General features: G+C 47.7%; 1 protein-coding gene across 1 annotated transcript in view; it reads left to right on the top strand.

The window, feature by feature from the left end:
* flna (filamin A, alpha (actin binding protein 280)) overlaps nt 1-14,236 on the top strand; it is a 98,377-nt gene that overhangs the window by 45,308 nt on the left and 38,833 nt on the right. Inside the window, 6 exon segments of the mRNA XM_069923273.1 lie at nt 3,945-4,105; nt 5,136-5,303; nt 7,734-7,857; nt 8,693-8,849; nt 10,144-10,333; nt 10,528-10,551. Of these exon segments, the coding sequence (XP_069779374.1) occupies nt 3,945-4,105; nt 5,136-5,303; nt 7,734-7,857; nt 8,693-8,849; nt 10,144-10,333; nt 10,528-10,551 (824 nt within the window).

The raw sequence follows: 14,236 nt of genomic DNA, 5'->3' as shown, positions 1-14,236 counted from the left end.
AAACATATAAGGTGGAGAAGAACATAATGAAGACAAAACAGAAATATTATGAGCTAGGAGAAAAAACTCACAAAATTCTAGCGTGGCAGCTTAAGACATAACAAACTAAAAGAATGGTATTGGCATTAAGGAAAAAGGACAAACAAATTACATATAATCAAACGGAGATCAATCAAAACTTCAGGGAATTCTACGAACAACTATACCAAACTGAAAACGAAGGGAAAGAAGAATAACTAAAATTGAACTACCGAAATTACAAACAGAGGAGCAAAATAAATTAATAAAACCATTTGAAATAGAAGAATTACAGGAGATATTAAAAAAAACTACCGAACAATAAAACACCAGGAGAGGATGGATTCCCAATAGAATTCTATAAAACATTTAAAGACATTAATTCCTTCCATCCTGGAAGTAATCAACCAGATTGATAAAACACAAAACATACCAGATTCATGCAAAACAGCAATAATTACAGTAATACCAAAGACAGGGAAAGATCCACTAGCACCAGTGTCATATAGACCAATATCTCTACTTAACACAGATTATAAGATAATAGCTAAACTATTAGCAAACAGATTGGCCGACTATGTACCAAAAATAGTAAAACTAGACCAAACTGGATTTATTAAAAAAAGACAAACAACAGACAATATCTGTAAATTTATTAACTTAATTCATGCAGTAGAAGGAAATAAAACTCCAACAGTAGCCGTTGCTTTAGACGCAGAGAAGGCCTTTGACAGAGTAGAATGGAATTATTTATTCAAAGTACTACAAAAATTCAGCCTACCAGAGAAATATATTAATTGGATTAAAGCATTATATAAGGGGCCATTGGCGAAAGTGACAGTTAATGGATATATATCAAAACAATTTAACTTAAGCAGATCAACAAGGCAGGGATGTCCACTATCTCCCTCACTGTTCGTGTTAGCTATAGAACCACTAGCAGAATTGATAAAGAACAGAAAATAATATAAAAGGGATAAAAATAAAAGACAAGGAATATAAAATCAGTTTATTTGCGGATGATGTTATAGTATACTTAACAGAACCAGAACTATCAATAAAAGAATTATATAAGAAATTGAAGGAATATGGAGAAGTGTTGGGTTACAAGATTAACGAAAATAAAAGTGAAGCAATGCCAATGAATAATGCGGATTTCACAAAGTTTAAGAAAGAATCACCATTTAGATGGCAAACACAAGCAATGCGATACCTAGGTATACAACTAAATAAAAATCTCGGCCATCTATATAATCTAAATTATCATTCATTAATGAAAAAATTACAAGATGACTTAGAGCATTGGAAAGACTTACCACTAACACTGATAGGAAGGATAAACTGTATTAAAATGAACATTTTCCCAAGGATACAATACCTATTTCAGTCATTACCAATTCACCTAACAGAGAACTTCTTCAAGGAGCTAAAGAAAATAATAAGGAAATTCTTATGGAAAGGGGGGAAACCGAGGATAGCACTAGATAAATTAACAGAATGGTACAAACAAGGAGGCTTACAACTGCCAAACTTTAAAAATTATTATTGAGCCGCACAATTAAGATACCTATCAGATTTTTATCAAACAAGGGAAAAACCAGATTGGACTAGATTAGAACTAGATAAAATAGGGGAGAAGATACCTGAACACATATATATATATACACCTGAACTATATAAATGGGATGAAAAGTTGGTGCAATGTAGGAATTCACCGGTATTGCATCATCTGCTCAACATTTGGAAGAAGATTCATGTAGAAAGGAATAAAACAAATTACCAACTACCAAAACTAATATTGACGCAAAATCAACTAATCCCTTTCACAATAGATAACCTTTCCTTCAGCGAATGGGAGAGAAAAGGGATCAAAAGAATAGATAATTGTTTTTTGGAAAATAAATTATTATCCTTTGAACAAATGAAGGATAAATATAATATAACTCACGATACAATATTTGCATACCAACAACTGAAAACCTACTTGAAGGACAAATTGGGAAACAGTCTGAGGTTACCAGAAGGAAGCAATTTGAATATGTGATTACAGACACAATGATAATTTAAAAATTTATAACAAACATGTACATCAAACTGCAAGAAAAGGAGAACGAGGAAACAAACGGTAAACCTAAGCAAAAATGGGAACAAGATCTAAACATAAAGATAAAGAATGAAACATGGAAAAAGCTATGCTCCGGAACTATGAGAAATACAATAAACATGAGGTTACACATGATACAATATAACTGGATACACAGGCTATATATTACACCTCAAAAGTTAAATAAATGGGACCCAACAGTATCTGACAGATGTTTTCGCTGTAAAAAGGAAACGGGAACAACAATTCATGCAATTTGGACCTGTGAGAAATTGAAAAAATTTTGGGAAGATCTAAACCAAATATTAAATAAAATCACAAATAGCAATTTACCAAAAAACCCAGAGATCTTCCTCCTAAGTAACATAAGAAACAAAGAATTTGGACTCGATTTGGATGGAGCACAAAAAAGATTTGTTATGATAGCTCTAGCTGTAGCAAAAAAATGTATTATGTCAACCTGGAAATTAGAAGATAATTTGAGAATACAACAATGGTACATAGAAATGAATAAATGTATTCCATTAGAAAAAATGACATATAATTTAAGAAATAACATCACAATATTCGAACATATATGGGAGCCATACATGAAACACAATAGAGAAATCCTACCGTGGACTTCCACCACCTAAAATGACAGAAGGAGAAGACAACGAAAAGAACTGACTCAGTAAAATTTCTTTTTTATTTTTATTAAGTGACAACATTGTTTAACGGGTTTAATGTATCTTATAGATTGAACTTCAATTAAATGGGAAGGGGGTGAGGGAGGGAGGGAAGGGAGGGGGAAAAAGGGGGAGAAAATGACACTATTCAAGAGAAAAAATGTCTGTATGTATCTTGGTCAATATGGTTTATAGTGTGAAAAATAAAAAAATTTAAAAAATAAGATGGAAAGAGGGCAGAGAAGATTTACTAGGATGTTGCCTGGACTTCAGGGACTGAGTTACAGGAAAAAGTTGAACAGGTTCGACTTTATTCTCTGGCGTGTAGAAGAATGAGGGGAGATTTGATCAAGGTGTTTAAAATTATGAGGGGGACAGGCAGAGTTTGTTCAAAGGGTTAAGGGTGAAAGGGGAACAATGTAGGAGGAACTTCTTCATACAGAGAGTGGTGGGGGTGTGGAAAAAGTAAAATGTGGGCTCAATTTTAACATTTAAGTGGAATCTGGATGGGTACATGGACAGGAGGGGTATGGACTGGGTGCAGGTCAGTGGACTAGGCAGAAAATGGTTTGGCATAGACCAGAAGGGCCTGTTCCACACTCCCACTGCTCTCTGTGTGAAGAAGTTCCCCCTAAACTTTTTCCCCTACATTTATTCTGTCTACCCCCCCCCCATCATAATTTTAACCACCTCGATCAAATCTCCCTTCGTTCTTCTACGCTACAAGGAATAAAGTCCGAACCTGTTTAACCTTTCCGTGTAACTCAGTTCCTGAAGTCCGGGCAACGTCCCAGTAAATCTTCTCTGCCCTCTTACTTCCTTATTGATATCTTTCCTGTAGTTAAGATGATCTCAGTCAAACACCTTATTTAGATTTTATTTACATCACGGTAGAAGACAATTCCAGCCACGTTGCCCAATTACACCCAATTAACCTACAATCCTCAGACCGTTTCGAAGGGTGGAAGAAAGCCGGAGCCCACAGGGAAACCCCACACAGACATGGTGTAGGACATGACATACAAACTCCTTACAGACACCACGGGATTCGAACCCTGGTCCTGATCACTGGTGCTGTAACAGCAATGCGCTAACTGGTCTGCCTCATTCTCATTCCCCTGCCACCCGCCACTCCACCCCCCATTGGTGTGTAGGAACGCCGGCACTGGAGGTCTTGGACTCGCCGTCGAAGGACCGTCTGAGGCCAAGATCTCCTGCAAGGACAACAAAGACGGCAGCTGCTCGGTGGAGTATGTCCCCTATGAGCCGGGGACCTACGATGTCATCATCACCTACGGAGGGCAACAGATACCGGGTAAGAGGAGGGAGAGTGTCCACAGTGGGCGGGAGGGTGGCACCATTAACCTTCCCCACTTTCCTTTGTCAAGATGAAGGAAATGATTGTGGATGTCAGGGGCCACACTCCACAACCACTCTGTAGTGGAGAGAACCAAGTTCCTTGGAGTTAGCTAGTGACCTGTTGTGACACTCAACGTCTGCTCACTGGTCAGAAAGGTGCCACAGCGACTACACTTCCTGAGAAGACTGAAACAGGCATGGCCACCGGCCACCGTTACGTCAACCTTCTACAGGAGCTCTGTCGAGAGCATCACGGCGGGGTACGATCACTACAGAGAAATGGATCAGGGGTCTAGACACAGGACTGTTAGAGAGGCAGAGAGGATCACTGGAGTCTCCTTTCCAACACCACCCCCCCCCCCCCTCCATTGATGTGATCTACTGGGATCATTGTCTGAAGAGGCAGGCAAAATTGTCGATGACCCCCTTCACCCCTGCACACAGCCTCTTTCAGCTGCTCCCATGGGGGAAAAGATCCAAGAGGATCAGAGCCAGCACCACCAGGCTGAGGAACAGCTTCTTCCGACGGACTGAATGACTAATGGAACTGCTCACCCTGACCCTCCGAGACTCTCATAGACACGAAACTAGATTTATTTGTATAGATGAAATACTTGTCCTGTTTTTCTGTATGTGTGTTATGTCTGGGTGTGTGTCTACGTGTTTTTCACCGAGGACCGGAAAATGCTGTGTCATTGGATGACAATGAACCTGACGAAGTGAAAACACGAAGCTGGAGAATCTCAGCAGGATTTTGTTCAGACGCCTGCTGATGTTTTGCTCGTACCCTGGTGAAGGGTACCAGAAAGACTGGTTCTGTAGCTTTATCTTTGCTGTATAATGGACACTGTCTGACTTGCTGAGATTCTCCAGCTTCGTGTTTTTACTTCAACCCCGAGGTCTGCAGACTCTAATGTTTCTTGACTTGACTCTCTCTCTCTCTCTCTTTCTCTCTCTCTCTCTCTCTCTCTCTCTCATTCCTTCAGGAAGCCCATTCAAGGTTCCCGTGGGAGACACCATCGATCCCACCAAGGTCAAGTGCTTGGGCCAGGGTCTCGGAACCAACGTGCGGGCCAACGTCCCTCAATCCTTCAACGTGGACACGGGCAAGGCTGGAGTGGCTCCTCTGAACGTCAGCGTTGTTGGACCTAAAGGTGTGGCTCGGCCTTAGGATTCCTAACAGAGGGATCCAGATCCCTCAAGGTCGCCGCGCGGGTTGATAGGATAGTTAAGAAGGTCTATGGGACGCTGGGCTTCATTAGTCGGGGTATTGAGTTCAGGAGTCGAGGTCACGATGCAACTCTACAAATCTCTGGTGAGACCCCACTTGGAGGATTGTGTTCTGTTCTGGTCACCTCATTACAGGAAGGATGTGGAAGCTATGGAGAGGGGGCAGAGGAGATTCACCAGGATTGGAGAATTATGAGGCAAGGCTAGGAGAGCTTCGGAGCGTAGAAGGATGAGAGGAGACTTGATAGAGGTCAACATGATTCTGAGAGGCGTAAACGGGGTGGACGGCCAGCGTCCGTTTCCCAGATACTAGAGGATGTCTGTACAAAGTGTTGGGAGGGAAAGGGGTAAAGTTTTTTTTTCACACAGAGAGTTGTGGGGGCCTGGAATGCCTCGCCAGAGGTAGTGGTGGAGGCTGGAGCATTTAACAGACTCTTCGACAGACACATAGATGGAAAAAATATGGGGCAGGGAAGGAAGGGTTAGGCACAACATCAAAGGCCAAAGAGCCTGTACTGTGCTGGGATCTTCTATGTTCTCCCACGACCTCTGGTAAATCCTTCCACTGCCCTCTCCCTTCTCTGCAGTTTTGATTCCTGACCCCAACCACCCCCTTCAATGTCCGTTATTTCCTGGTTTACAAAATTAATTTCTTGATCAATTGTCCATGGGCTCCTGTGCACAAATCATTCACCTAGAAAACATAAATGATCGACTCAGCAGGTCAAACAGTGTCCTGTGGTTGGCAACGATTTCTCCCAGCAGCATGGCTCCCCCTCTGCCTTCACCTGCATCTCCTCCATCTCCCACTCATCTGCCCTGGCCCTCCGGTCCCAGACGCAACGGAACATAGAATCCCCCCCCTCACCCTCACCTACTGCATTTATCCCTATGGCCGCAGGAGGTGCCCCACTTGCCCCCACACCCCCCTCCCTCACTGCCACTCGGGGCCCCATACTGGCCTTCTGAGGGAAGCAACACTTCCCTTGTGTGTCTGTGGGAGTCAACCGGCGCTCCCGCTGTGGCCTCCTCTGTGTCGGAGAGACCAAGAGATGGCTTTGCTGAGTACCTTCGCTCCATCCGCCTCAGTGCTGGGGACTTCCCAGTGGCTGTCCACTTCAATTCTGTGCTCCATGTCCATCCACGGCCTCATCTATTGTCCCACCAAGACCACCTGTAAATCGGAGGTACACCTGATTTTCTGTCCGGGCGTCATCAACGTCAACATCTCCGATTCCTGCTGGTCCACTCCCCATTCTCCTTCCCTTCCCCATCCTCCAGCTCTCTACCCTTTCCCTCTCCATTCACAGAGCTGGCCCCCCTCCCTCCATTTGCTGGTTTGCCCTCTCTCCTTTATCCATCCATCTATTACCTCCTGCCTTAAGATTCAAGTTATTGTCCTGTAATGAAGACAGTGAAATATTACATGGGACAGATTTGCCATCAGCTGAAATTGCCTGAAGCGCAATCTGAGAAAGAGAAGCAAAGGAGAGTGGCCCACGCCCACCCCCCATGGTCCCCAAGTGTCTGTAGATTCACCACCAGTGCCCCCACAGCCCCACAGAGTCTGGTTCAAACCATTGCGGCTCGAGCTCCAGATCCAACCCCCCATAACGGATCAGGGAAGCCCTTCGGCAGCCCGAGCTCCTGACACAGATCAGGGAAGCCCTTCGGCAGCCCGAGCCCCCGACTCGGATCAGGGAAGCCCTTCGGCGCCCTCTCGCATCCTGGTTCCGATACCTGGTACCCTCCTCCAGACCGTCTCCAGGAGCCCACCACCCCAGAACGAGTCCCTTGACCGCAGACACCGTGGGTCCCTCGCCCCGAGTGGCCAGCAGCCCCAGCTGGTCCACCGCCGCAGGTCGTTTCCTCCTTCTCAGACGCTGGGAGGGGGGTGGTCTCCTCGTTTTCTGGCACCCTGCGCTGGTCCCTCCACTTCCCTCCCCCTGGAGTCTGCAACCCCTTGTGGCCATTTTGGGCACTAACTCCAAGGGATTTTAAATAAGACTGCTGTCGTCTCCTTTAATGGGCCTGTTAAAGCTCATACAGAGCCGATTGTAGCAAGACCGGGCGGTTGGACACTGCAGGGGGAGCACCATGCTCCCTGTGGGACCACACTCCTCCTCATGCCCCTCCCCCCACTTTGTTACGCTGCCTGCTGACATTTTGCATGCATCTTGACGAAGGGCTCAAACCCAAAACGTCGGACACTTATCTTTATCTTTTCTGTATAAAGGACATTGTTTGACCTGCTGAGTTTCTCGTGTTTTTACTTCAACCGTGGGATCCATAGACTTTCATGGTTTGCCTCCCGACTGACTTTTGGACCCCTCCCACCCCCTCTTCTCTTCCAGGGGTTGTTGAGCCGGTGCAGATTGTGGACAACCCCAACAGGACCAAGACGGTAAATTACGTCCCCACCTGTGAGGGCCCATACACCATCGGTGTCCAGTACGGGGATCAGGAGATACCGCGGAGGTGGGTGGCTGGGGGGAGAGGGGGTGGGATTGGAGGTGGGGACGGGTGGGGGGACAGCGATGACTCCAGGGACAGGGGGGGTGGGGGGGGTTGTGTGCTGGGCCAGTCTGAAGGATGGAGATGATTGTGGATGTCAGGGGGACCGGGAATGACCACCCTCCACTACACAGCAACTGCTCTGTCTGAGAGCAGCAAGTTCCTTGGAGCTCACGTAACCAGTGACCTATCGTAGACACTCAACATCTCCTCACTGGTCAGGAAGGCGCAACCGTGACTACACTTCCTGTGAAGACTGAAGCGCCACAGTCACATCGACCTCCAGGAGCACTGTCAAGAGCGCCCTGGCCAGCTGCATCGCATCCCAGGATGGTCGCTGCAGAGAAACGGACCGGAGGTCCATCCACAGAGCGGCAGATTGGTCTCCCTCCCACTCCCATTGACATGATTGACAGGGATCGTTGTCTGAAGAGGGTGGGCAAAATTGTCAAGGATCCCTTCCACTACCCCACCCCCCTCTGCCGCACACAGCGTCTTTCAGCTGCTCCCGTCGGGGAAGAGATCCAGGAGGATCAGAGCCAGCACCACCAGGCTGAGGAACAGCTTCTTCCCACAGGCTGGACAACCGAAGGAACTGCTCACACTGACCCTCCGAGACTCTTGTATTCATGAAACTAGATTTATTTGTATCGATGAAATATTTGACCTGCATCTGTCTGTATGTGTGTTATGTCTGGGTGTTTTGCACTGAGGACCGGAAAATGCTGTTTTGACAGGTTGGACAGATGCTGATAAACTTGACCTTGACTAAATCCCCGTTTCCTCCCCACCTCCACAGCCCTTTCAAGGTGAAGGTCCTCCCCACCCACGATGCCAGCAAGGTCAAAGCTAGTGGCCCTGGTCTTAACACCACCGGGGTGCCTGCCAGCCTGCCCGTGGAGTTCACCATCGATGCCAAGGATGCGGGCGAGGGCCTCCTGGCTGTCCAGATCACAGTGAGTCCCTCTTTCCTTTGCCGGCTTCACCCACAGTGTCAGGGTGAGGGGGGTCTTTGTTGCGGGGGGTGGTTGGCGTATTGCGAGGGGAAGGGGGAGGGGTTGTAATTGGGCAGCAAAGGCTCATGGGCCGGAAGGGCCTGCTACCCTACTGTATTCTGGGGGGAAAAAAAGAAAAATAGGCCATTCAGCCTATCGAGCCTTCCCCACCATTCAATCGTGAGCTGATCCATTCTCCCACCTGGCCCCACTGCCTGTAACCCTCAATGCCCCTGACTCATCGAGATCCTCTGTCTTAAATACACCCTATGACCCCGCCTCCACTACCACCCGTGGCCTCAAATTCCTCACATTCACCACCTACCAGCTGAAGAAATTCCTCCACGTCTCTGTTCTACGTGAGCGCCCTTCAATGCTGAAGTTGTCCCAGACTCTCCCACCACGGGGGAAACAACCTTTCTACGTTGACTCTGTCCATGCCTTTCAAAATGTTTCAATGAGACTCCCTCCCCAAAACTGTTCTCCTAAATTCCAACGAGTTCAGACCAAGAGCCGTCAAACACACAATAACCTTTCATCCCCGGAGTGAACCTCCTCTGAATCCTCTCCAATGAGGAGCCCAAAACTGATCACAATACTCTATGTGAGGTCTCACCAGGGCCTTATAAAGCCTCAACATCATATCCCTGCTCTTGTCATGTGTGCACTGGCAACGGTGAACCCATCCCTGGGTAGGGTGGGTGACCCTCTCCCTGCATTTGCCTCACCTCTGCCTGGTTCTGTGGCAATCTTCTCCTCCAGCCACAGTACTCCACCTTGTCTGCCCCCAACACTGAACAACGTGAAGCGTATCTCCATCTCTCGGCACCGTGCTGGTGGGAGATCCTCTCCACCCACCCCTCTTGCCAGCCTCCAAACATCTGTAGACATTTCCCAGGGTTTCCTAACATCGTACCAGACCTCCACAAACTCCTGAGGAAGTAGAGGCGCTGACGGGCTTTCTTCATGATATGTTGGGTCCAGGAAAGATCCTCCAAGATTGTGACTCCTAATGATTGCCCAATGATCACTGGATCGTAAACCTCTGGTTTTTCCCTTCCTGAAGTCAACAATCAGCTCCTTAGATTCTGTGACACTTAGTGTGAGGTTGTTCTTGTTGGTTTTCAATCTCCCTCCTGTTTTCTGACTCATCTCATCTCCCCCCTCCCCTATTTTTATACAACCCATTACCACGATATTGTTGGCAGATTTGTAGATTTTCCTCCTTTCTCTCCCCACCCCCTTGCACCGACAGGACCCGGAGGGCAAGCCCAGGAAGGCCAACATCCAAGACAATGGCGACGGCACCTACACTGTCTCATACATCCCTGCCATGGCCGGCCGCTACACCATCCTGATCAAGTACGGTGGCGATGAGATCCCTTACTCGCCTTACCGCATCCGGGCTGTGCCGACTGGCGATGCCAGCAAATGCACCGTGACAGGTGAGCACATGCTGAACCACTCCGCCTCACCCCCCTCCCGCCACACACCCCCCCCCCCACCCTCCCTCACGCCCTCTTTACACGCACATGTCCACGCCTCCACCGCTGCACTCGGTTTAAATGCTTATTTTTTTGAATATATTTTGAGCACTATCTCACTTGACCTTTCCTTGCTCTCTGCCCTTTCACCTCAGTGTCAATCGGAGGACACGGGTTAGGTAAGACGCTTGCCTGAATCGTGTTTAAGCTTCTGTTTCCTCTCCCCATCACCTTCCCTACCCCCTAACAACCTGAGATTGACAAGCCCCCCCGGGATGGGATGCACCTCTATCCTGGGTGGCTGTGGGAAGGGCCAGTCAGTTTGTAGATGACACGAAGGTCGGGAAGTTGTGGACGAAGCTGAAGGTTGTTGAAGTTTACAACAGGATCTAGACAGGATGCAGAGTCGGGTGGAGAAGTAGCAGATGGAGTTCAATCTGGATCAGTGTGAGCTGATGCATTTTGGAAGGACTAACCAGAAGGGTTAATGGTCAGTTACTGAACAGTGTGGATAAACAGAAGGACCTTGGGGTCCAAAAACCACACATCCGTCAAGGTTGCCATGTAGGGTGATAGGATTGTTAAGAAGGTCTATAGGACGCTGGGCTTCATTAGTCGGAGGGATTGAGTTCAGGAGTAGAGGGGTCACTTTGCAACTCTACAAATCTCTGGTGAGACCCCACTTGGAGAATTGTCACCTCATTACAGGAAGGATGTGGAAGCTCTGGAGAGTGGGCAGAGGAGATTCACCAGGATTGGGAAACAAGTGAGGCAAATTTAGCAGAGCTGGGACTTTTCTCTTTGGAGCGTAGAAGGATGAGAAGAGACTTGATAGAGGTCGACAAAATTCTGAGAGACAGATATAGGGTGGATGGCCAGTGCCTGTTTCCCAGACACCAGAGGATATCTGTACAAAGTGAGGGGAGGGAATTTTTTTTTTACACAGAGATGTGGAGGCCTGGAATGCCTTACTGGCAAGGTGGTGGTGGAGGCTGGAACATTTAAGAGACTCTTAGACAGGCCCATGGATTTAAGAAAAATAGAGTGTTTAGTACTTTTTTTAAGGAATCTATGGGTTGGCACCACATCGAGGGCTGAAGGGCCTGTGTTGTGCTGTAGTGTTCTATGTTTAAGGGGGCGGGGTAGTGATAGCCGGGACATTCATGGTGTCCTTCTTGGCCGCGGGTAAGTGCCGGAAGTTTTGGAGAATGGCACAGGATCTGGGGGGGGGGGGGTGGGAGAGTTAGCCATTTGGATACCACGGTTTAATTGAAGGAAAATCACGGCTGGCGTCAATTCCGAGGACGAGCACAAAGGTGGTGAGGCAGGGAGCTGCTTATGGATAAAGGAGGCAACATGTGGCTGGAGGCGGTTGACGCAGCCCTCACAAGAGAAAAGGACCTGGATCAGGGTGAGGCGGGAGGACCTGGATCAGGGTGACACGGGAATAATGTAGGTCTGGGTGCTGGACCGTGCGGAGATTAAGGAAGAGGAAGTGCTTGATCTTTCGGAAAACATCCAGATCAATATGTCAACGGAGCCGAATGCGATTTCCTCCAGGTTGCTGTGGGAAGTGAGTGGGGAGATAGCTGGTCAATTGGTGGGGGAGCATTTTGGTGAGAGTGACCACAGTGTAGCCATGGAAAAAGGATAAGAACGGATAAAATGGGAAAGTGTTTAACTGGGGAAGGGGATGAGGCAGGAATTGGCGAGAGTAAGTTGGAAACAGACTTTCAAGGGTGAAAGCACAGAGGTAACGTGGAGGAGGTTGTCTTGGGACAGGAAAAAGATGGTAAGAAAAGGGAACCATGGTTGATGAAGCAGGTCCGGCAACTAGTTGAGAGGAAGAAGGAAACACACGTTAGATATAGGAAGCAGGAATAAGGAAGGGCTCATGAGGAGTATATGGTAGCCAGGAAGGAGAGCTTGAAGTGGGGATGAGAAAGGCTTGGCATGTAGGATTAAGGAGAACCCCAAGGTGTTCCAGGCAGATGTGAAGAACAGACGGATGACGAGAATGAAGGTGGGGGCCGATAAAGGATGTGCTGCTTGGAGGCAGATGAGGTTGGGGAAGGTCCTAAATGAAAACTTTGTCAGAAAAGGACCTTGATCACAATGAGGTCGACATTGAATGGGCCTGTGCCCTGGACAATGTGGAGATTAAGGAAGAGAAAATGTTGGATGATCTTAAATACATCAAGATTGATATATCCCCGAGGCGTGATATACCGCAGGCTGCTGTGGGAAGTGAAGGACGAGATAGCTGGGGCAGGAGCAATGATCTTTGAATCCTCTTTGGCCACATGGGTGGTACCGGAGGATTTGAGAATGGCAAATTGGTTAAAAAAGGTAATTGGGAGAATCCTGGGAATTAGAGACCGGTGAGTCTTTACGTCAGTGGGGTACAAACTAATGGAGAGGATTCTTAAGGACAGGATCTATGAGCATTTGGAGAAGTCCAATCTACTCCAGGGTGCCAGTATGGTTTTGTGAAGGGAAGGTCGTGCCTCACGAGTCTAATTGAGGTCACAAAAGAAATTGATGTCGGATGGGCCGTAGATGTGGTCGACAAGGATTTTAGTGAGGTATTTGACAAGGTCCCCCAATGAGAGACTCGTTCAGAAAGTCATGAGGGATCAGTGGAACCTTGGCCGTGTGGATTCAGAAGCAGCTTGCCTGAAGAAAGCAGAGAGCAGTAGTGGAAGGGAAGTATTCTGCCTGGAGGCCGGTGACTAGTGGGAGTGCTGCAGGGATCTGTTCTGGGACCCCCACTCTTTGTTGTTTTAATAAATGACCTGGTTGAAGAGGCAGAAGGACGGATCAGTAAGTTTGTGGGTGACATGAAGGTGGGAGGAGTTGTGGACAGAGCTGAGGGTTGTCAAAGGTTACAAAAGGATTTAGACAGGATACAGAGTCGGGGAGAGAAGTGGAAGATGGAGTTCAATCCGGATCAGTGTGAGGTGATGCATTTTGGAAGGACAAACCAGAATGGTTAATGGTCAGTTACTGAACAGTGTGGAGGAACAGGGGGACTTTGGGGTCCAAATCTGTACATCACTCAGGGTCACCGTGCAGTTAATAGGATAGTTAAGAAGGTCTATGGTCTGGGCTTCATTAGTCGGGGGGATTGAGTTCAGGAGTTGAGGGGTCGTGTTGCAACTCGACAAATTTCAGGTGAGACCCCACTTAGAGGATTGTGTTCAATTCTGGTCACCTCATTACAGGAAGGATGTGGAAGCTGAGGAGAGGGGGCAGAGGAGATTCACTAGGATGTTGCCTGGATTGGGAAACAAGTCTCATGAGGCAAGGTTAGCAGAGCTTTGGAACATAGAAAGATGAGTGGAGACTTGATAGAGGTCAACAAGATCCTGAGAGGTGTAGATAGCGAGGACGGTCAGCGCCTGTTTCCCAGACACCAGAGGATGTCTGTACAAAGTGAAGGGAGGGAAGTTTTTTTTCTACACAGAGTTGTGGGGCCTGGAATTCCTCACCAGGTGATGGTGGTGGAAGTTGGATCATAAGGGGCATTTAAGATGGACCCATGGATGGAAGAAAAATAGAGGGTTACGGGGTAGGTAGGGAGGGTTTAGTAGGAATATATGGGTCAGCTCAATATCGAGGGCTGAAGGGCCTGAACTGTGCTGAATTGTTCTATGAAATGTGGCTTCACTTGGAAGGGCTGTTTGGGGCCCCAAATGGCGGGGTGTGGGACGTCTCCTGTAGACGTCGAAGGGGCTGATGGATGGGGTGAGAGGTCCCTGCAGAGGCTAGGGGGGAAAAATCTGGGTCCCATCCTCCCTTCACGGTGTCTCCAGCCAACCCCTCCCTGCCCTTGAACCACCCCCTCCCTCCATACCTTTAACA

Source organism: Narcine bancroftii, chromosome 3, assembly GCF_036971445.1.
Source record: "Narcine bancroftii isolate sNarBan1 chromosome 3, sNarBan1.hap1, whole genome shotgun sequence".
Classification (NCBI taxonomy): Eukaryota; Metazoa; Chordata; class Chondrichthyes; order Torpediniformes; family Narcinidae; genus Narcine; species Narcine bancroftii.
The sequence above is the reverse complement of the archived record's forward strand: the minus strand, read 5'-3'. Positions and strand labels throughout refer to the sequence as shown.